A 23,568-nucleotide genomic window follows, 5' to 3' on the forward strand; every position below is an offset into this window, starting at 1 on the left:
TTGAACCACAATCCTTAGATCTCAGCCTCCTGAGTAGCTAGGATTACAGGCCACCGGCACCCGGCTAGTTTGTGTTTTTAAGATTTGGGGAATATTCTCCTTTGAAGGTATTTCTTTGTGGATTGAACTTATCATTTTTCTTTATTTCTTGCTAATTTGTATATACTTGTTTTTCTAATTGCCTAAGGAGAATATGTTTTGAATTTTATCATTAAAGAGATGTTTTCAATAAGGTGATGGTTTTTTTTTCCTCCCTCAATTGGCTAATTAGTATAGGTTCCTTTCTTTTTTCTTTTTTTTTTTTTAATTCAGTGACCCAAGTTGTTCTGTTCTTGGACTCTGGTAAAAATTACAGCATAGTTGAAGACCTTCTTAGCTGTTGTGCAAGAGTTACTTCCTGTGCTTAAAACTTCATGATTTGGAGTATTCATGTAGGTCCATTTATTTGCCTCTTAGAAGATATATCTTCCTTTTTAACCCTGGTGTTGACCCCAGGGCCTTGTGCTCACTATACCTGTGATCTACCTCTGAGCAATTCCCCTGGCCCTTAGGGTTTGAATTAATATGGCTATGCCACTGTTGAGTCCACCCAGGTCACACTTTGCAAGGAAGAAGGTGAAGCAAGAGATCCTCAGTTATAGTTGAGCCTCTGCATGTGTCTTCAAGGCTGTTTGGGGCTAATCTACAAACATGCACCTGTCGTTCACTAATCTGCTAGCTCTTTGACTAATCCAGTTGTTCATGAAGATGATTATTACTGAAGTTAGAAATCTGGCACTCATTCTTCAGCTTGGTGTTTATCACCTTGTTTGTGACAGCACACAGCATTAAAAACAAACCTTTGCTTACCCCCATTCCTGCCTGTTGGTCCTGGGTAATGTGATTCTTGGTAGACCCTTCATTCTGCATCCTGAGCAGGAGAGGTATCCCCTAAGCAGACAGGGTGTAGTACCTTCAGGGGGCTTTGAAGCTAGCGTTGTACTCTTCGGGCAGTGTTTTCGGTAGATAAACTCAGCATTTGCTTTAGGAAAGTGATGAGTCATGGCAGTCAGCCATCATGTTCTGGGTCAGTCTTATCACTGTCAAGAATGCCAAGTTCCAGGCTGGTGGAAACTCACTTTTTTTTTGTCAGTCATGGGGCTTGAACTCTGGGCCTGAGCTCTGTCCAGCTCTTCAGCTCAAGGCTAGCTAGCGTTGAGCCACAGTGCCACTTCCGGTTTTCTGGTTTTATTGGAGATAAGAGTTTTACGGCTTTTCCTGCCCAAGCTGGCTTTGAACCATGATCCTCAGATCTCAGCCTCTTGAGTAGCTACGATTACAGGTGTGAGCCATTGGCTCCCAGCTTAGAGATTTTTTTTTAACCTTGGTGGAGTTTATACTCAGGTATTTTGATTGTTTTCCAGGCTATTATGAGTGGAGTTGTTTTCCTGATTCAGTCTGTTCATCTTTTACTATTATGTCCTCCTACATTGCTGAAAGTATAGATCTGTAGGTTGTTTGTGGGAGTCCTTCAAGTATAGGATTATATTGTCTGCAAATAGGTATAGTTTGACTTCTTTCCCTATTTTCCTTTTATTTTTCTTACCTTATTGCACTGGCTAGGACTTCAGTACTGTATTGAATAGGAATGGCATGGCTGTGTCCCACATGTTCTGATAGGTTATGCTTTCTTTTTCATTAGTTTAGGAATATCTTTGCTTGCTTGCTTGTTTGCTTGGTGATCCTGGGGTCTGAACTCAGGGCCCTGTGCTTGCTAATAGGTGTTCTATTTGAGCCATGGTCTTGTTTCTCAACAATACATTGTTCAGTTTCTATATGTTTTAAAGTTAATAGAAGTTATTTCAGTTTGTTTGTATTATTTTATTGAGTAGGTTATGCCTTCAATTTGTTCCTTCTCTTCTCATTTGATGGTTTCTCAGTTAGTCTTGCACAATCAACTCATTTTCTTAGTGACTTTTAAATGTCTTTGATAGATTGATGCAACTTCTCTATCTTTAATCCCTGATGCTCTGTTGTCAATTTATGATCTTTTTTTTTTAATTTAATTTTATTTGTGAACATACTGTACAGAGGGGTTACAATTACATGGGCAGGATAATGCGTACATTTCTTACCAAGCATTGCAGCCTCCTTTGGTTTACCCTTCACATCCCTTCCCAGCCTCCCCCCTCCCCCCAATCCCAATCCTTCCCCCCCCCCCCCCCCCCCCCCGACGTTGTAAAGCTCGTTTTGGACATGTCAACTTGTACTTCTCATTGTTGCAACAGGTCCACCTGTATCCTTAAACAACTGGTTTTTCCCCATCTCCTCCACAAGTTATACTGACATCAAATATAGTGAAAGCAGGGGTTATACTGTGGGGGAGGGATATACAAAGCAACAAAGAGATAATCTTATAAATGCGTTAGAAACACATGCGTGAAAGAAAAAAACATTAAAATACATATCTAAGGGTTCATTTTCCTGACATCACATTATCTGACCTTTTCTGCTTGACTCATACATATACTAGATATTGCAAATAAGGGAAACCATGGGACCTATGTTTCTTTGAGCCTGGCTTACTTCACTTAATATAATTTTTTCCAAGTTTTTCCATTTCCTAACATGGGGCAATGTTCAATTTATGATCTTTTAGCCAGGCTTTAAATTTTTTTTAAAATTATTATTATAAGGGTGATATGCAGGGGTGTTGCAGTTACGTACGTCAGATAAAGAGTACATTTCTTGTTGGACAGAGTCACTTTCTTTGTTCTCTCCTAGTTTTTCCCTCCATCTCCACCCACAAGTTGTATAGTTCATTTTTAACATTGTGTCTAGTGATTACCACTGCTGTATTTGTTCATCCTTTGTCCCTTCATTTCTATGCCTCCCCTTACCCTCCCAAAGACAGAAAAATGAACAAGACAATAAGAAAAGAAAACAAAAGCAGCAAATAAGAAAAAGCCCTCTTGGGGCTGGGAAGGTGGCTCAGTGGTAGAGCACTTGCCTTGAATGCATGAGGCCCTGGGTTCGATTCCTCAGCACCACATAACCAGAAAAAAAAAGCCGGAAGTGGCACTGTGGCTCAAGTGGTTGGTAGAGCGCTAGCCTTGAGCTGAAGAGCTGAGGGACAGCACCCAGGCCCAGAGTTTAGGCCCACTACTGAACCAAAAAAAAAAAAGCCCTCTTTCCATTTTGGAGTTCATTTTGATAATTATTATTTTATATGATCAGAGGTACATAGGCGTTGTGAATTTGTGTTCCTCCTCAAAAGAATGTCCTCCTTTATTCTTACTATGTGTGAATTACCTGGAGTCCTGTAGACTTTAGCACATATTTTATATCTAGCTTCCACATATGAGAGAAAACATGTGCCGTTTGTGTCTCTGAGCTTGGCTTACCTCACTTAACATGATTTCTTTAGGTCCATCCATTTCCCTGCAAATGACATAATATTATTATGGGTAGATACCACCTTTTTTTTTTTTTTTTTGATGCTAGTCCTACAATGTGAACTCGGGGCCTGGGCATGGTCCCTGAGCTTCTTTTGCTCAGCTTCTTTTGCTCAAGGCTAGCACTCTACCACTTGAGGCAGAGCACCACTTTTGGCTTTTCCTGTTTATGTGGTACTGAGGAATCAAACTTCATGCATGCTAGGCAAGCACTCTACCACTAATACACATTCTCAGCCCAGGTACCACATTTTTTGGATCCACTCATCCATTGTGGGCATGTGAGCTGTTTCCATAGCTTTGTCAGCCAGGCTTTTTTTGGGGGTGGGGGGTAAGGGAGGCAAGTTCTAGTGCTTGAATACAGGGCCTGGGCATTGTTCCTGAGCTGCATTTGCTCAAGGCTAGCACTCTACCACTTGGCACAGCACCACTTCCGGCTTTTTCTGTGTGTGGTACTAAGGAATTGAAGCACTCTACTACTAAGCCACATTCCTAGACCCTAGGCAGGCTTTTGATTGATTTATTTGGGCTATTGAGTTCATTTCCAGGATCCTAATATTATTTTTTTCAACAAGATTTCTGTCTATTGAATTTTTTTTCTTTTTTGTGCTGGTCCTGGGACTTGAACTCAGGGCCTAGGTGCTGCCCCTAAGCTTTTTTTTTTTAGCTGAAGGCAAGCACTCTACCACTTGAGTCACAGTTCCACTTCTGGCTGTTCTGATAGTAATTGGAGATAAGAGTCTCATGATCTTTCCTGCCTGGCTTTGAACCGAGATCCTCAGATCTCAGCCTCTTGAGTAGCTAAGATTATACACCAGTGCCTGGCTTGAATTTCTCTTTCATATCTTCCATTGTTTTATTTCATTCAGCTATTTGTTTGAATTTTGAGCTCAGTCAGGTGTTTGTCTCTACTTTCAATTTATGTTGTGTGTGTGTGTGTGCACATGCACTATATGTGTATGTATATGTGTATTATATGCACCCTCAATTTTATTAATCACCGTCTTTGTTTTTGAATTCCTTGTTTGAAATTTCTTCCTCTTCACTGTTAATTCCTTTATCATGTAGTTGTTTTTTTTGAGGGAGACAAGTTGTGTTTATGTACTTTGTGATTCGTTTTTTCCGTTGTGAACTTTTAAGTGGAGGTTTTAGTCTTCTGTGTCTTCTTAGTTGGTGGTTTCTCAGAAATCATTTAAAATTGGGTAGTAGCTGTGTTGTAGTATAGTTTTCCTGTTATAGCCGTCCCTCGCTATATTGTGGTTCACGTATTGTGGCTTCACTATATTGCAGGTTTTTTAAAAAATATGCAAATAAGCCGGGCACCGGTGGCTCACGCCTAGCCTGTAATCCTAGCTACTCAGGAGGCTGAGGTGTGAGGATCACGGTTCAAAGCCAGCCCAGGCAGGAAAGTCCATGAGACTCTTATCTCCAATAAACCACTAGAAAACTGGAAGTGATGCTGTGGTTCAAACGGTAGAGTGCTCGCCTTGAGCTGAAGAATGCAGGGACAGTGCCCAAGCCCAGAGTTCAAGCCCCATGACCAACCAAAAAAAAAAAAAGCACAAATAGTGATCCCTCGACTATGGTAGGTGCTACGTTCTAGAGAGAGCCCCCCCATAGGTGAACATTCGTGAAGTAGCATTATATAGTTGTCCCTCACCATTATTATTATTACTACTACTACTACTACTCTGATTTTTGCCTATCACAGGGGTCTCTGCTTGCCATAGGTGAGGAATCACTGTGCTCAACTGCAGACAGATGACCCAGGAGTCAAAAATTCCATTTTGGTGCTCAACACACTGCGTATCTCTTCTCCGTGGGCTGTCACACTTGATAACCCACACTTGTTTTGCATGTAGTCTCTAATCAAGACCAGTCACCACTTGCTCCAGCATCTGCTAGTGTAGAAGCAAAGTATTCTAGTTAACCAGGTATATGGTATAGAGGGAATCAAAGGGGACAGCTAATTTTAGTAGAGGTTAATGAGAACACGGAGTTAGACAAGTAGAAAAGATCTGGTTAATGTGTTTGGGGAGCGTGGGAGGAGGAAGAGAAATAAAAAAAAAATTAACAGATTAAACACATGTAGACATAAACACACACAATAAAGGATGCTATAGGAGCCTACTTATAGGCAAGGAGTATTAGTAAACGATTATTAGTGGTGGAGAAATAGAGATAGAGGAAAATATGAGAGGGCAATTTGAATTGTAGATACAAGCAAAGTACAAATGGGAAAGGTGGTAGAAAAGAAACCTGACATAGGATTAAACACTGAAAGCCAGGTGTGGCTGAGAACTGACTGTAGGGAAAAGCAGAATTAAAAGGCACATAAAGCCAGGTACCAGTGGCTTATACTCCTAGCTACTTGGGAGCTAAGATCTGGAATTACAGTTCAAAGCTAGCCTGAGCAGTAAAGTCCATGACTCTCATCTCCCAATTAACCACCAAAAAGCTGAAAGTGCACCTGTGGCTCAAGTGGCAGAGTACTAGCCTTGAGCAAAAGATAGTGCCTAGACCCTGAGTTCATATTCACCAGCACATACAAAAAGGAAGTAAGTACAACATTGGCCATATCCATTATTTAAAAAGTCAGTATTGGGGCTGGGAAGGTGGCTCAGTGGTAGAGCACTTGCCTTGCATGCATGAGGCCCTGGGTTCGATTCCTCAGCACCACATAAGCAGGAAAAAAAGCCGGAAGTGGCGCTGTGGCTCAAGTGGTAGAGCACTAGCCTTGAGCTGAAGAGCTGAGGGACAGCGCCCAGGCCCAGAGTTCAGGCCCCACGACCGGACACCCCCCCCCCCCCCAAAAAAAAAAAGTCAGTATTTACCATCAAAACAAATAAAAAACAAATTAACTGTTTTCAGCCGCTCTCATGCCTCCCCCTTCTGTGAAGCCATAGGCCATGAGTATCACCTGATTTGGACAGACTGATGATCAGGCTCTCACCCAAGGAGTCAGCCTGTGGAGCTATGGGGGCAGGCCCACCCATCTGTGGTTTCCCAGGGGTTAAACTTCTCTGAAGTGCCCTGTCAGATGGTTTCCCACTCCTCAACCTTCTACTCAAACTTCATGTCCAGGCATCCTGAGACTCCTTAAGCAGTGATAGTTCTTACTCTCCGGCCCCTAGAATAACTGTCTGATAATAAGTACTCTCCTACTAAGGGGAAGGACAGAATGCCTTTCTTTATCAAGGCTGGCTTTCTGCCCATGCGCTTAGATGAAGGCTTGGGTTGGGGGGAGGCAGGTTTTTTCTGCACCTGTATTAGTCTTGCCATGGCTGTCTATGCCTCTCCTCCAGGGAGCTGGTGGTTTGCTTGGAACTCAGTGCTTTTCTTCTGTTGACTTGGTTTCTCTGGTTTTCTGCCTTCCTGCCATCTTTGTGGTTTTCTGGTTTTCTTTTTCTGTTGAGAATTAAGTCTCTTCTGTGTTATTAGAATCTTCTCATTCAAGGAGTGAAAATGGTGTATTCTAATCCACTGTCTTAGCCACTCCTCAGCTGTAGTTTGGGGGTAACCCTCTGATATGTGTTCAGACATGCACATGTTTTTATACAGTTCTCCCCTCCCCTCTCTCCCCTTTTCTCTCCTCCCTCCTCTCCACTTTCTTCCTCTTTTCTCTCATCCCCTCCCCTCCCTTGCCTTTGGATTGAACCCAGGGCCTTCCACATGCTAGATGAGTGCTCTACCACTTGAGCTGCATTCCCAACCTCTTTGTGTATATTTTATTTGGAGATAAGGAGATAGTCTCACTTTCCCCAGGCTGATCTTAAATTCTCAGTCCTTCTAATTTAGCCTCCCAAGTAGTTGGGATTATAGATGTGCATGCCATGCCCCAATTTATGTTACAGTTTTATGTAAATCAACTCATATTCGAAATCAATAAATATGAATATGTGTACTTAAAATATATATTTTTGAACTCAGGGCCAGGGCACTGTCCTTGAGACTCTCTGTGCTCAGGCTAGAGCTCTACCACTTGAGCCACAGCACCACTTCTAGCTTTTTCTGTTTATGTGATACTGAGGAATTGAACCAAGGGCTTCATGCATGTTGGGCAAGCACTCTGCTGCTAAGCCAGCCACATTCCCAACCCTTAAAAATACTTTTTTGAGGCAGGTTTTTTTTTTTTTTTCCATTTCTGGGGCTTCAACTCAGGGCCTGGGCGCAACCCTACAGCCCGAGCCACAGTGCCACTTTTGGCTTTTTCTGTTTATGTGGTACTGAGGAATAGAACCCAGGGTTTCATAAGTACTTGGCAAGCACGCTACCACTAAGCCACATTCCCATCCCTGAGGCAGATTTTTGCTATATAGCTCAAGCCTTGATGCTTGAAATTGTCTCCTAAGTGCTAATATTCCAGGTGAGTCCCACCTCAACTGGCTGTACGTTTTTTTCCCTTTGGTAGTAGCTGGGAATGTGGCTTTATGGGACACAGATGGTATTTAAGAGGACAGTAACAGGTGTTCCTTGAGCCTAGAGTGCTGGCTAGCAGTCTTCTCTGCCCCTCTTGGGCCTGGCCCTGTCCTGTTTAGTTGATTGCAGGTCCTTTCTCAGCTGTTTTTGAACCAGGAACTGTGATTCCTGCCCTGATAGGAGTTCTCTTGTCATGTGGAGAAGCAGACAATAGAAGTCAGTGGAAGTTGTGGACTGGAAACTAGAAGGAAAGTTGTATAGACAGGGCAGGGGCAGTGGTAGAGGATGTTTGCTTGCTACTCTGAACCCTTGATGTAGACTCACCTGCCTTCCTCTACTAGCAAGGGCTGCTCATAGTCTCTATAGCACCTAAGCTGAGTAGTTTGGGGGAGTTAGCTGAGAGCTGTGGCATGACGTGGGTGGTGCTTTGTCCCACTGCATCCATTTGCTTAGATGTTTGCACTTGTCTGTGTATCAATGACACAGCTACAGAGCTGTGACCATGGTCATCATTTATTTATGAAAGGATGGTGGTGACCAGACCCCTTCTGGAGATTGGAAAAATAAGTTCCCTGATTCTCATTTTTTGGTAGGGTTGGCCATTGTGGTGTAAGGTGCTCTGGGAACAAGGTTTTACTGTGTTGCTGCTTAGCTGCTTTAGTGCATGAGTTGAAAGAACATCAACTAACTGTTAAAGACTTTCGAATACAGTTTTTCTGAGGAAAGTCAAGGTTGCCTGCTGTTCACCAAATACTCCATCTCCAACGTAGCAGAGACTTCTTACTAGAGAGGCCCTGACTGCAACCAGGTGGGCACAGAGGTGGGCCTTGGGCAAGGCTGGTCCAGCAGACTGTGTGTGCCCTCTTGAGTGACTTGGACATTTGGGATAGATGTGCCATCGTTCAGGGATTCCCCCTGCCCTGCCAGCACTTTTCAGCCATGGGATGTGCTCTGTCACCGCAGACACCAGGTCAGCACTGCATCCCAGATATTGCTCTGTCACTGTAGACACCAGGTCAGCACTGCATCCCAGGCACTGCTCCATCACTGTGGACACCAGATTGGCACTCGGATGTAGTTGGAGAAGTTCATGGATGACAGTGTTATTGAGGTGGAGCTGTCGGCCATTCTTCCCAAGGAACAGAAGCCAGGACTTCTTAGATGGCTCTGCTGGTATCCCATTCTAGGAAGGAAAGTAGCTATAGCAGGACTGTAGGTCCACTTTCAGGAGTGGATGATGATTGGCACAAATTAGGCTTGGCCTGTGCAGTGGCTGCTACACACTGTAGTACAGTTATAGGATTCCTGTAGTTGATCACATGTTGGAGTTGAAGCTTGAGCATAGTTGCCTGTTCTTCCTGGCTTTTGCTGTCTTTACCATTGTCACACAACAGTGAAGTTTCATTAGAATGTCCATCTCCCTCTTCACTTACCCTCCTGTGGGATCACCTCAAAGCTGTTGATAGGAAAGTGAGCTTGCCCAGGAGAGAAACCTTCTGCTAAGGCTTTCTGTGAAGCCAGTCCCTTGCCAGGGACAGGTTCCTTTAGCACGCTCAATGGCCCCCAACACAGAGTTTCATTGTAGAGGCACCGTTGGAACGCTGGCTCACCTTTGCAGCAAACCTCCACTATCCTATGATTCTGTGGATGAGGGCTATAGCAGGAGCTGACTGGGGACTGGCTGTCTGGATCTTGGCTTCTACTGGCTGTGGTGTGGATCTTCTTTCTCCCTGTGAACTGCTTGAGCATCCTTACATCAATGTGTGGCTTCTCAGAGAACCAGGGGACGTGGAAGGTCATGAGGGTACAAGCTACTAATGTCACCCTCGCACACCAGACTCTGGTGTTGTGGAGCTCATTTTAGTCAGCGAGGCAAGTGTGATGCGGATGTTTCACTTTGAGGTTCCTTTTACCAGGGACACTACTCGATCACAAGGGCTCTTCCCGGTGTCCTCATGTAATGAGTCTTGGCACTTGGATGTGGTTCAGGGGAACAGTTGCCTATCAAGGTTACAGGCCAGTACTAGCCTCTAGAGTATTAGCTTATTGAAAATCTCCCATGCTCTTCTTCATATTATTTGTGAACAAGAGAACTCTGGTGGTTTTGTTTTCTAATTTCCTTTATGGAAAGGAAGGCTTGCATTTCCTTTGTGATTTTGTCATTTGTGGTGTTATGAAAGACCTGACACTGTGGGGTAAGCATGGTAGTGCTGATAGTCACCTCAGCCCACCACTGGGCTTCCTGGCAGGTCAGACTTCCTATCTGCTAGATCTTGTAAATGACTGAGCCAGGTGCCAGTGGCTCAAGCCTGTAATCCTAGCTATTCGGGAGGTTGAGAGCTGAGGATTGCTGCTCAAAGCTAGCTTGGGCAGGAAAGTCGACAAGAATTTTATCTCCAATGAAGCACAAAAAAGCCAGAAATGGAGCTGTGGCACAAGTGGTAGAGTTGTAGCCTGAGTAAACAGGCTAAACATAAAAGCTGGTGTTTATTTTACTAATTTGCTCGGTAGAATAGACCTGTTTTACAGTCAGTATAGCCTGAAAATTACTCCTTGAAACCAGTGCTTCTCGGCTGGGGGCAAATTTGCAGCATCTGAAGATAATTTTGTTTGTCCCTGCTGGGCAGGTTGGGAGAAGATGGACTGGCATGTGGTAGCAGAACTGGAGGTACTACTAAAGGTTCTGTAGTCCAGGACAAAAATTCCAGACCCTAGTGCCAGCTGCTCAATGTCTGTGTGGCAAAAGAGGGAGACCCTGTAAGATACAAGTGAACACCGAGTCTCTAGCCAGACTCTGGGACCTGAGGTCAGGTTTAGCAGGCCCAGGATCTTAGGTTTTAAGATGACAATAAGTTGCTCTGTTAGCTTCTTTTGGAATGCAAGTGATTGACATTCAAGGAGCACAAATAAAAGGAGCTTACTTTCTGGCAGACAGTTTGTAAATATGTCTTGAGCTATAGATGAGAATGTCCTGTTGGGTCTGGCTATTACCTATTCTCTTCCCTTGATTTTGGTTTGTTTCCCAGTCTCCCTGGACTTTTTATGGCACCAAGTTGAGGATTTCTCTAGCATGTCTCCTTCCCTCTCATACTCTGACAAGGGCCCTGCTGTCTACTCCTGGCTGGTGAGCTTCTGGGTACCTGTGCCAGAAGCAAGCACCAGAGATGAAGAATGGGGACATGCGCACGTTAGTAGGATGGTACCTGTGATCATAGGGACTCTGGACTTAGGATCTGTGGCATTGGGTTGCTGCTGAGATACTGGATTTATTCCTGTTGTGGCTGGGCTGACCTCAAGACAGGACAGAAGCAGAGGAACTTCCTGGCAGCTGTCTCTGAGGGCCAGACAGTTTCTCCTTTAGGAAGCCACCTGCATTCCTGCTAGAGCACCTGTGTAACTGCATGTCAGAAGCTGGCTTAGTGGTTGGTAGTTTAATGGGATGTGAACATGAGTACAGCGCTGTGGTTGTCTTACTGGTGGGCCTGAGTTCCATCTATGCAGGACTCTAGAGTGGGACCTAAACATGAATACAGGCTATGGTCTCCACATTGGCTGGGCCTGAGGAAACAGATGCTGTTTTGCACCCCAATCCACAGAAAAACATTGTGACAACAGTAAATGGCTCTGCCTCTTCTTCACTCTGTTCTTACACTGCAACACTGTTAGTGCAATGGTCAAGGGAAGCACTAAATCAGAACAGAGTAATAGCTTCTGGTGGAGTTGCATGATGGGATTGTTGGTAGCAGAGTGGTCATGCTCTGCAGAAACCAGAGGATGCAGCAGGCGCTGTCCAGGGGCAGCTGCCTATCCAGTGTGAGTGTCCCTCTTCAGAACAAGGGTACCTGAGGGTAGGAGGCAGGGAGCAGTGGGCCAGGCATGCCACATGCTGTGATAGGAGCCTCACTCCCTCCCAAACTCATGGCCCAGGGCCATTGGCTTTTTCTCCCAGGAGGGAGCTAAGGAAAGCATTATGTCTTCCAACATTATCCAGACCCTGTCTAAGCCATCTGACCGAGGCTCTTGGCCATATGCATTGGACTATGGCTTTATCCTATCCACTGGGATTTTTGGCCTTGCCAGCTGCCTCTTTGATGACCAGCCTAGTGTGTGTGTTCTTGCTTCCAGCCTCAATCTGACCTCATCACAGCCTTGCTTCAAACTTCTATTTGTTACTCTCCTGCATTTCTTGCCAGGCCTTAACTGGCCTTCCCAGCCCCCTGTACCCAGCAGGCTTTCCTAGGCATAATTTCATGGCCTTGTGCTCACAGCTTGATCCCACTAGGGTCAATGCTTTAGCTTGACCTTGCTTCACACCCCCGGTTTCCCTATGAGACATGGTTCTCTTCACTCAGTGTCCTGACTCTCTGCTCTGGCCTCATCCACTCCCTTTGTCCACCTGGGCTTGTCCTCAAGGCCTTGCCCAAAAAGCTTAAATCCCCACAAAACTTCATGGGTCTTCCACTGGCCCCAGCACCTGGCCTAGCCTCATTGTGTGGCCTAATTTCCTGGGTGTTATTTACCTACTGGCTTTAAACTCCCCCACCCCCGGCCTTCTACAACGGACTGTAATCCATTGCCTTCACCTCTTTGCCCTTTGTTTCCCCTTGGATGTACAGAGGTGACCTTATTCCTGCCATTATTGATGTCTTAGTCTTACCAACTTGCCCTTATCTGTCCATAGCCCCTGGCCTGCCCATTAGCCCTAACTTCTTGGCATTACCAATGGGCTTTAATGTCTTCCTCTTTTCCCCGTGGCCTTCCTGTTGACCTTTCTTTTTTTTTTTTTGGTCATGGGGCTTGAACTCTGGGCCTGAGCGCTGTCCCTCAGCTCTTCAGCTCAAGGCTAGTGCTCTACCATTTGAGCTACAGCGCCACTTCGGGTTTTCTAGTGGTTTATTGGAGATAAGAGTCTCATGGATGTTCCTGCCCGGGCTAGCTTTGAACCTCGATCCTCAGATCTCAGCCTCCTGAGTAGCTAGGATTATAGACATGAGCCCGGCTCCTGTTGACCTTTCTACCTGCTGTTAAGCTCTTGGCCTTAGCAAGCTGGACTTACTGACTCAAACATATGTAACCGACAACCTATATATTTTTGTTCATTTTTACTTTTGTGGTGTTACGGATAGAACCCTTGGAGCATGCTTAGCGATGGCTCCACTGTGGGCATACCTCCAGTGCACCATGCCTGCTTAGCTTTAAACTCCCAGCCTTTCTCACTAGGTGTCCCACACAGAACTTCACAAACCTGGACCTAGCCATTGTCTCTTAGTTGTCCAGTCCGACTTGGTGTCTTCAGTCCTTCACTTCCTAATGTCACCAGTTTGGCACCCTGCCCATCAGCCTACATACCAGGACTTGGGCCAAATAGCCTTAACCTCCTTTTCTTTTTCAGTCCTTAAGTTTGAACTCAGGGCCTTGTGCTTGCTAGGCAGGTGCTTTCCTACATGAGCAACACACATTGCCCTTCCTTGCTTTAACTTGTTTTGGTTAGGATCTCCTGGTTCTGCCTGGGTTGGCCTCGGACTACAGTCCTTAAACCTATCTTTTCTGTGTAGCTGGCTTGCAAGTGTATGCCATTTTTGGCTTCTGGTCTTCCTCTTGACTTTGCCTGGTGTTACCTTAAGTCCTGGCTTTGCCTACCTAATTCTAATCCTTGTTTTATTCACCTTGCACTGTCATTCTTGGCTGTAACCTCTGTTGGCCTTATCTACCTGACTTTGTACCCACCTTACCCATTCTTAACTTCCTAGTGCACCCATCTGGCTTTTCCCACCTGTCTAAATTCTTGGCTTTGCACACCTGAATTAACCATCTGAGTTTACCTGCCATTTCCTGGTTCAGGGTGATTTTAACCTCGTGGTAATGTTGGTGCCTTCCACATGCTCTTTGAGCCCAGGCTGCATGTGATCCTGTCATCTTCCTTGGTTGGTAGCACTTGCTCTTCTGTTCTGTAAGAAGTACAGAGCATGGCCCAGTGGTCTGGCCAGACTCTGAGTCTTTGTTGGTATGTAGCTAAATGTCCTCTCTGACTCCCCATCTGTCACCATTATTTTCTCTGTGGAAGAATATTTGGCCACCCCTGGCTTATTTACTTTGCAGCTAGTGGGATAGTAAGACCTACCACTGCCTCCTGTCCCTGCCTCAGGCCAGTACCTGCATAGGTTGATGTTGGGGTAAGGGATCTTTTTCAAGGACAGGGCAGCCACGGCCCCTGCCTGGCTTGGACTTTTGTTGGCCAAAGGAGAGAATGAAAAGTTTGCATGGCTTTTCTGGAGGGTGGCCGCAGACGACAATTGGGTGAGACGCCTTCCCGGTGTGTGAGTCATCTGTGTTGTCATGTGCTCCCTTTCTGTGGCACTGTGCAGGAGTATCTCCCTCTGTTTTTAGTGACCTGGGATGGGAGCCACACATGGCATCGCTGCTTTTGAGACTGACCCTTTTGGGTCAGTCAGGCCACTGGCTTTAGAGTGACCTATTCTTTTAGGCAGTGGTTTAAAGATCACACGGATGGTTTGTTAACAACTAGCTGTGTGGCTCTCTAGATACTGTATTTACTGTTGTTATTGTTACTCTCTGCAGGCCAGTCTAATTGAAGCCAACGGAGAACTAAAGGTCTTTATAGACCAGAACCTTAGTCCTGGGAAAGGTAAGGGAGCCTGTTTTGGAAATGTAAGTCTGTAGATAAATGTATGAAGTTGGGTGTGTGGATGATGTGCCTGTTAGGCCATCCTAGGGCTGCCAATCCTGCACTGTCTCCAGTTGCTTTGCTGATTCTGCTTTCCAAGGTGTATGTTCTTTGTGCAGGGGCAGAGGTCTGAGGACAGTATCAAGGGAAGAATGTCAGTCACTTGTATTTTCACCCAAAAAGAGGGTTGCCATATTCCATGGTTCTCCAGGGCCCTGTGGTTGGGCACCTAATGAGGAACTTGTACTTGGTATAAATCCCTTGAGAGCTGGCTGGCATCTTCCCAGGCTTCCACTTGCGTCCCTCTGCTGATCCTGGGGTCTGGGTATTGTCCCTGAGTGCCTTTTGCTCAAGGCTAGCACTCTACCACTTGAGCCAGAAGCGCTACTTCTGGCTTTTTTGATCGTTTAGTAGAGATGAGTCTCGCAGACTTTACTGCCTAGGAAGGTAGCTTCGAACCACGATCCTCAGATCTCAGCCTCCTGAGTAGCTAGGATGACAGGTGTGAGCCATCGGCACCCAACGAGAGCTCTGTCTTCTGTCTTGAGGCATCAAGGAGGCGAGGCAGGTAAGTGGTTGAGGCCCATCCTCAAGTGCCTTTCAGGCTTGGCCCCCACAGTGCAGCCATTACAGCTGTGACTGTTAGGCTCTCCTGGGGATTTCCTTCTTCAGATGAACAAACACCTGGAGAGAGCAGTTGCTTGCATGGGGCCTGGCCTTTGTCCACACTGCATCTCCCTGCATCCCGTGGCACAGGTCGCTTCTGCAAGGTGTAGCTTGTTTCTGTGCCTCATGGGACAGACTTGTGGGGGGGTCATGTTGTTCCGAGGTGCATCTGCTTGCCTGGTCCGGATCTTCATAGGCGCTCAGCCAGAGCAGAGGCTCAGAGGCCAGGTTCTGAAGAGCTCCTTATTCCTAGTTTTTCTGATTGTTGTCTTTCTGGCCTGTAATCCTGGCTTAGCTACTCAGGATACTGAGATCTGAGGATCACAGTTCAAAGACAGCCTGGGAAGGAATGCCTGTGAGACTCTTATCTCCAGTTAACTACAAAAAAAAGCCAGAAGTGGAGCTGTAGCTCAAGTGGTAGAGCACTAGCCTTGAGCAAATAAGCTCAGGGACAGTGAATTCCTGAGTTCAAGCCCAGGACCAGCACCAAAAAATAAAAATAGCTGTTTTCCCCCAAATCATGAGGGCCTTGAACATGGTAATCTGGTCCCCTTTGTCCCTCGGTCACAGAAGCTCTGCTGTGCCATTTGTGATTTATGCTGTGTGAATGTGGGAGTCCAGTGCCTTCACCCCCAAAACCAACCAGGTCCAGATGCCATGGTGACTGTCACTGCATCCTTCCCAATCCCCACGAGGGCCATTGCTGCATCCTGGGCTGTTGTGTGTCCTCCCTGGTCCACCAGAGACTAGAGTAGGTAGAGTTGGGAAAGGACTTGACTCAGACTTTGGCCCTACTGGTCACTGTGTGTGTGTGTGTGCGTGTGCGTGTGTGTGTGTGTGTGTGTGTGTGTGTGTGTGTGTGTGGTGTGCTATACCCCCTGCTGCCAGGGCCTGCCCCTCCCTGCTTATTCCCAGAACAGGGTCAGCTAAGAGAGCCTTTTATATCTGCTGACCATTCTGCATTCATATCTGCTTGGGACATCCAGTATTATTCACCCAAAAGTAATGTTCAGATGAACTTCAGGCGTGTTTCCCATTCGAGAGATGCAGCAGAAGTTACAGTGAGACGGTGAATGACTTCCTTCCACAAAAGCGATGCTCTCCTGCCTCTGTTGTCTCACCTGGGTCACATGCCAACATCCTCCTTTTCTGTGCTTGGTTTGTATGAGTCTGACAATAAGTAGATGAGTAGACTGCAGGATGAGGACATGGTGTGGTGCTGATTTGTCGTGTGGTCACAGTGCTCTGTGACCGTTGTTCTGGCCAGGTTTTGGTCATCTGGCCACTTCCTGCCCTTGTCTGCGTACTCTGGGTTTCTAGTCCTTGACTTCTTTCGTTGGCCATGGTGGTCCAGTTCTGCTTCTTAGTGACTCTTACGGCAAATGAGCTCTGTTCCTGAGCCGGTGACCACTGAGGCCCAACAGGAGTGACTGTGTCTGTTCTTATCTTCACAAGCAGTTCATTATTGAAACTCACTGTTATAGAGTTGATGGGGAGGTTAAAATTATATGTCCCTTTGCCCACACCCCAGCCTTGGAACAGCCTCTGAATGTTGTTCCTGGTACCCTCAGCAGTGCTTAGTAAAGCCTGGGTACACAGTGAATAGAGCCTTGACCTTTGCGGCTCCCTGGGAGTATACACAGTATTTCATGTCAGAGGCATCTCTAGAGTCGCTGGCCAGGAGCAGAGTCTGGGAGAGGACTGACAACGTGGAGTGGGGTAAGAACTTTGTTACACTTTGTCCCCTTTCCCTGCACCTGTGGTCAGTTCACTTTGAGACCCTCGGACCAGATGCATTCTTCACTTACCAGGGAAATAGCAGAACAAGTTGGGCTCTGGAGAAACCTGCGTGATGTCCATGCTGCCTCCCTGAGAGCGGTGCAGAGCATGATTCCTCTCACCTTGGAGCTGCTCTGTGAGACTAGGCAGCTGTGGCCCAGCAGGTCCCCCAAATCCCAGCCCACCTCCAGCCCTGAGAGGCTGGCAGCTGCTTGTGTCACCACCTCTCCTGCTGCTTCAGAGGGCAGTTTTCAGCCCCCATTTCCCGTCACATCCAGAGAATTAGCCATTGCAGTGTGCATGTGTGAGTGAGGCCTGGTGTGGTGTAGAATGTCTCAGGACTACAAGGCAGACGTGGGTGCTGAAAGCTTGGGCACAACTTTCTCCACGAAACCTCAGGCTTTGCTAGAAGCCCATGGGCAGTGGGAAGAAGAGTAGTCTCCTTACTCTGGACTGGCATGCAGATGAGTTGCTGAGGCTACAACCTCTTCAGATTGCTGGGGGAAATTGATCACCCCAGTCTTTGAGGCTCAAAGATTCCCCCCCCCCCAAAAAAAAGCAGTAAGTGCACAGCATTCTGCATCCACAGACCCATGAGGTGAAGAGCCGCTGGTGCAGTTTTATAGCCTGTGGCATTCTGCTAGTGGTACAGTGCTGCACCAGCTCTGGCCTGCACAGTACACACTGCCGTGTGAACTTGTTACTCTCATTCTAGTTAATTGTGGAGTTTAAGGGTCCTGGAGCCACTGTTGCTGCAGGATGTGAGATTCTAGTTGCTCACATCCCTGCTAGCAGCTATCAGGTATTTAGACTTTCTCTTACCTGTGGCCTGTCCTCCTGTCTCATCCTGTGGCCTGTAGTGCTAACTGAATTCTGCATGATGATCTTGCTTCATCAAAGCTCCCACTTACTTAGCTCTCTGCTGATCTTCCTCCCAATGATTCTGTCTGTTCCTCACACAGCTAGCTCACTCCTCTTACATCGTTGTGTCCTGTGGTACTGACAGGATTCTGCCTCTTTGTCTTTTTCTGGCTATAGTGACCTGTGCCTGCAGCTTTGTGCTCCAATGGTGTGTTATCTCTGACCAGCCATCAGACTGTGCCTGGGAGTAACTGGGCATATCTGCATGTACTTGGTGTGCATGCCACTTTGGTGTCCTTTCTGTGTGTATTTAGCTCGTGCACACTGCTTTGGTGCCCTTCCTGCAAACGTGTGTTTGTGGTGCTCATTCATCTGCTCAATGATCTCAGTTTGGCCCATCTCCCGTGGGTTTTGAAGGCTGTATAATGGCCCTTGCCTTTCCTTTTTAATCTTTACCCTTTTCTAAAACTCTTATGTCTTATTTGTATATTAATGTAAACTGTCTTTCCTAGAAAACTCAGTCTTCCAGACCTGGGGCTGTTGTACTGTAAATGACCTAGCTCCCAACTCCCTGCTAGTTCTAAGCTGTTACAGTTGGCGCTTCCTGGCTTCCTGCTTGTTCTAGGCTGTCACTGAGAGTGGCCTGGCATTCTGGAGGGGGGGACAAACTGTTTTCTGCTAGTCTTGGACTGTTGTAGTAAGAGCAACCTGGCTTCTTGCCTGTTCTAGGCTATCATGGAATGATCATGGCTTCCTGCTATTCTAGGCTGTAAGAGTGGCTTGGTGTTCTGCTTGTTATAGGCTATCTGCCTTCCTGCTTAGTTTTAGGCAGTTGTAGCAGGGCAAACTGTTTTCTGATAGTCTTGGACTGTGAAGTCAGAGCATCCTGGCTTCTTGTTCAGCTGCCATAGAACAGCCTGGCTTCCTGTCTATTCTAGGCTGTCATAGAATGGTCTGTTTTCCTGCTTGTTCTCTAGGCTGTTACAGTGGGAGCAAACTCAGTTTTCTGTTAGTCCTGGGCTGCTGTAGTTAGAGCAGCCTGGCTTCCTGCCTGTTCTAGGCTATTACGGAGTGACCTGGCTTCTTGCTTGTTTTAGAGCAACCTGACTTCTGTTTGTTTTAGGTTGGCCAGGTGAGAATGGCCTGGTTCTCTTCCTCTTCTCAGCTGTTTTACTTCTGTGTTTGGTTGGCTCTGTCCAAATGCCCCAGATGTGGCTGGTGCCTATTGTCCTCACTTAGCACTAAAGCAAGGTGTTTTCCTCACCCCACCTCCTGCCCAGGTGTCTGCGTTGTCCTTGCTTTTTGGTTTTAGAATAGGACTCAAGGGAAGAAAGAGGAAAGTTTAACAGTGATATGGTACTAGTTTCTTCTGATGAACCGGGCCTACACATGTGGTCAGACTACGCTGCCTGGCCTTTCTGCGGCAGTGAAGTGGGAACAGGTTAAACTGCTTTAGCCAAGTAGTAAGATCTCTGCCCTGCGTGCCTCAGTGAGACGCCAGAGGAGCTGGGAAGTGTCCCTTGTGGGGTCTTACCGGTAGTTAGTGCAGCTCGGTCATGCCCCACAGTACAAGATCAGTGCTGTGCTGTGCACAGTGGACCCTCGGACAGAGGCTGTCTGTCTATGGCTATCTCTGGTCCTTCTGGCCCTGTTAGTAAACCCAATGTCTCTAACATACTGGACAAAATAATAACCCCTGAAATAATGCACTGAAGGAGGAATACACATGGCCAGCAGGTACACAAGAAGGTTCTCTCACTAATCAGGGAGCATAAGTCAAAGCTGCCATGTAGTAATGCTACCACACATCAGCTAGAGAAGCTTTGGGGAAATGTCTGTGAGAACATGGCTTAGTGGCCCTGGCACACTGCTGATGAGGAGACACTTAGGAGGTCCCACAGTGACCGAGGTCAAAGGCATCTGACTGGAAGCAACCCAATGTTAGTCTTAAAAGCATAGTGAATCTTGCCATTTGCTTCAATGTGGATGAGCTTGGAGGATGTTGTACTAAGCAGAGTAGTCCAGACAAAGAAATGTGCTGTGTGATCCCACTTTTGTGGGGAATCCAAGGTGTGTTTATACCACAGAACTATGTTCTCAAAGCTGGGTAGCAGGATAGGAAGTAGGCACAGGTGCACAGGTACAACAGTGTGGCAACATGGCTATACACAGGTTTCTGTGAATTAGTGTGTTCAGCTGGTCCTGCCACAGACACAGAATCGGGAACTGAGTGGTGACAGGTATGTGAGCCTACTTTAAATAATAACCTTTTAGTATCTGCTGTGCCCCATAGTATGTTATGCCTTAAATAGATACAGTAAATGACTTACTAGCATATATTGATTGTACCAGTAATAGGTTTCATGTGACATGTTCATATACACGGGTAGCATATGTTGATTGTGCTGTCCCCTCATTAATTGATCTTATCCCCTTTAGCCCCTTCTTGGTCCCCTTCTCTCCTAAGTCTGCCTCCCATGTTCCTGTTCTCTCTCCTCCTTTCCCCCCATTCCACATACTAGCAAAAGTTTGCTATGTTTATCTTCTCATTCTTACTTTACTTAACACAAAGATCTCTTAACTTTATCCATTTTTCTATAAGTGGCGTGATTTTATTCCTTATGGTTGAATAATACTCTACCATGTTATATACACATTTTTCTCTATTCATTATTCCACTTAATGGGCATCTAGGACCAGTTCTATAATTTGGTTATTGTGAATAGTGACATGATAAACAGGTATGTAGGTATTTATTGTGTACTGACTTTGATTCTTTCCAGTATGTAGTCAAGAGGAGTAGAATAGCACAACAGAAGCATATAGTGGTCCTATCTATCTATCTATCTATCTATCATGGTCTTATCTACCTATCTATCTAATTTATCTATCTATCTTGCCTAGTGCTAGTACTGGAAATTGACCTCAGGGTTTAGTGCTCTGCTTTTTGGTTCACAGCTGGTCCTCTACCACTTGAACCAAGCTTCTAGTTCTGACTTTTTGTGGGTTATTTGGAGGTAAGAGTCTCTTGAATTTGTCTGCCTATGCTAGCATTGAACTGTGATTCTCCAGTTTCAGCCTTCTCAGTAGCTAAGATTATAGGTGAGCCATTGATTTCCATAGCAGGTCCACATACCTGTAATAATGTTCCTTTTCCCCTGCCTCCATGTGTCAGTATTTGCCAATTTTTTTTATGATCTCCATTTCAACTGGACTAAAGTAGTGTTGTTTGATTTGCATTTCCTTTATGACTAAAAGCATTTTATATATATATATATATATATATATATATATGTCATTAAAGTTGTTCATTTGCCTATTTATTCATTGTATTAGTCTTTGGGTCTTCGTGGCAAGAGTGCCTATATCACAAGTTCCAGGTCCTGAATTAAAATACAAGTACCACAAAAACAATCAGAAAAATTCCACAAAAACATAGCTATGGACTGTGATTAGCAATTATAAATATATGAATGTAATAATTTAGGATTCTTCTTTTATTAATGGGCTGCAGCAATTCTGAGCATTCATAATATTTGAAAACATTTTGTTACAGAGTTCCTCTGGGAAGACTTTCTTTTAGGGTCTACACAATGTTATTTCTAGTAAATTGGCTCCTTGGTACAAGTGTACAGCTGGGCGCCTTTTATAACTCAAATGTCAGGTCCTTCATAAAGATTGTGTGGTACTTTTGATGTTAGGAAACATGTTCAGTGTTCTCTTTATGTTGCCAGATTAAAGCAAAAGTGAAAATGCACTTACCTCTCTCTCCATACATACACACGCACAGACTTTTTTTCGTTTGTGTGTATGTTGGTACTGGGGGCTTAGGTAAGGCTTTGTGGCTACACTGGGAATTTTCACATGCATATCTAGCACTCTATACTTGAGTCATACTTTGAGTTCTGTTTTTTTGCTAATTAATTGGAGATAAAGTCTCAGTTTGGTCCACCAAAGCTGGCTTTAAACTTCTACTCTCAGATCTCAGCTTTCTGAGTACCTAAGATGATAGGTGTGAGCCAACGGTGCCCTATGTAAAATCCTATTTTGCCTTGTGACAGGAAGAGTTCTTAAGGGGATGAGCCTGGGGGCAGGTGGAGAGAGGAGAGCAGAGGGATGTCTACTGCATGTTGAAGCTGCAGGAATTCAGCGTTTTTGCTGAAGCACCACTTTTCTGAAAGAAGTACTGCGGCCTCTGACCTGTGCCTTGTGTTGCAGGTGTGGTGTCTCTGGTGGCTGTGCACCCATCCACGGTGAACACACTTGGAAAGCAGCTCTTGCCAAAAACCTTCGGACAGTCCAATGTCAACATCACACAGCAAGTGGTAAGTGGTAAACATGTGGATGGGGCACTGGAGTGGGTGGATGCTCCACTGTGCTGCCCTGGTGTCCCTGGAAGGCTAGACCTTGGCGGGGGTGCTGGGGGACCATGACTTCTTCCTCTGGGGGTATATTCATAGTAGTAAGTGAACCGGACACATGGGGTGTAGTGTCCCACACTGGTGAGTGAGGCCCTTACCCCCGGAGAGTGACAGGAGCGGGTGTGGGTAGGGTGAGCCATCTTCTCCCTGGTGGCCTCCAGTGGCCTGTGTGGTCACAGTTCTGAGCCCAGGGAGTTATTTTGTGTTCAAATGGGCACTGCAGTGCCCAGGTCATGCAGCCACCCTGGCGTTCCTCCATATCCATTGCCTTGAGAGCTGGGAGGCCGGGAGGGAAGGATCTGGATGGGAGTGAGGGATGCAGGGGGGAGGGGAAGGAAAGGACTTGGGAAAGGGAAAAGGAAAGGACACGGATATGTCCAATGTTAGGGTGGGGGGGAGGATAGGGAACTACCATTTCCTTCACTCTCTGTTACCAGCAAGGCGCCCCACAGAGCAGGCCTGTGTCTCCCTTCCCAGGGCAGGCCTGGGCCTTGGAGCAGTGTGTTTGGCATCTAGAGCACAGACGCTTTTGGGCCAGTCCCTTAGCCCTCCTCCTGGGACCACCTTCGCCACGGTTGTAGCTTGTCCAGATCCTACCTTGGGTCCTACCTTGGCTCTGGCCTGCATTCTGGGGGTTTCTTCTGAGTCCCAGACCATGGTTACACTCGTGCCTCGTTCCAGACCACACAATGCTTCCTTCTGCTGCACCCTCCGTGGACCTCCCCTTGTCCTCCGCCCCTTAGGAAGGGCTCACAGCCTGAGTGAAGAGACCAGTGTGGTGCTGTCTCTCAAGTATCTACAGGCCTCTCCAGGTTCCCACAGGTCTCCACAGGATCCCCACCTCAAGGAGAGGCCTGGTCAGGGCTGATGGTAGTTGATGCTGTCTGGGCACCTTCATCATAACCACACTTTCTTCAGAGGAACTCGATTGTTTATCCATCTTAGTCTTACGATTGACATCCTGTGTTTCCTTTTATCAACATGCACCAACTTCATCATATCCAAGTGTCTGAGGTTTAAACAGGAGTGCCTATGGGCAGAGTTACACTCAGGAAAACACCAGTCCTGTGGACAGAGCAAGATTTCCCTCAAGTGAGAAGGGGTCTCTGCTAGGCTGGTCCTGCCAGTTAGATGTGACTGAAGCTTGCTTCACAGGGCTGTGGGTCATTAAAAGCAGCATAAGTCATTCTGTAGTGCTCAGTTGTGCTTGCTGCTAACTAACGCCATTTTGCTAAAAGCTAGACATTTCAGTTTCCTTTCTGCTTTATAATTTCTGTAGTTTTTATTTTAATACTGTATTTTA

At 46.1% G+C, this 23,568-nt stretch overlaps 1 protein-coding gene across 4 annotated transcripts in view; it reads left to right on the forward strand.

Moving 5' to 3' along the window:
- Tfdp1 (transcription factor Dp-1) overlaps window positions 1-23,568 on the forward strand; it is a 45,549-nt gene that overhangs the window by 7,139 nt on the left and 14,842 nt on the right. For 2 of the 4 annotated variants that reach the window (XM_042696979.1, XM_042696977.1), the window contains exons 3-4: window positions 14,433-14,499; window positions 22,063-22,169. In XM_042696979.1, coding sequence (XP_042552913.1) covers window positions 14,433-14,499; window positions 22,063-22,169 — 174 coding nt within the window. The remainder of the gene's footprint in view (window positions 1-14,432; window positions 14,500-22,062; window positions 22,170-23,568) is intronic. The other 2 variants (XM_042696981.1, XM_042696980.1) reach the window with 1 other exon arrangement.

This window comes from Dipodomys spectabilis, unplaced genomic scaffold (genome assembly GCF_019054845.1).
Source record: "Dipodomys spectabilis isolate Male_0828 unplaced genomic scaffold, ASM1905484v1 ptg000215l, whole genome shotgun sequence".
Classification (NCBI taxonomy): Eukaryota; Metazoa; Chordata; class Mammalia; order Rodentia; family Heteromyidae; genus Dipodomys; species Dipodomys spectabilis.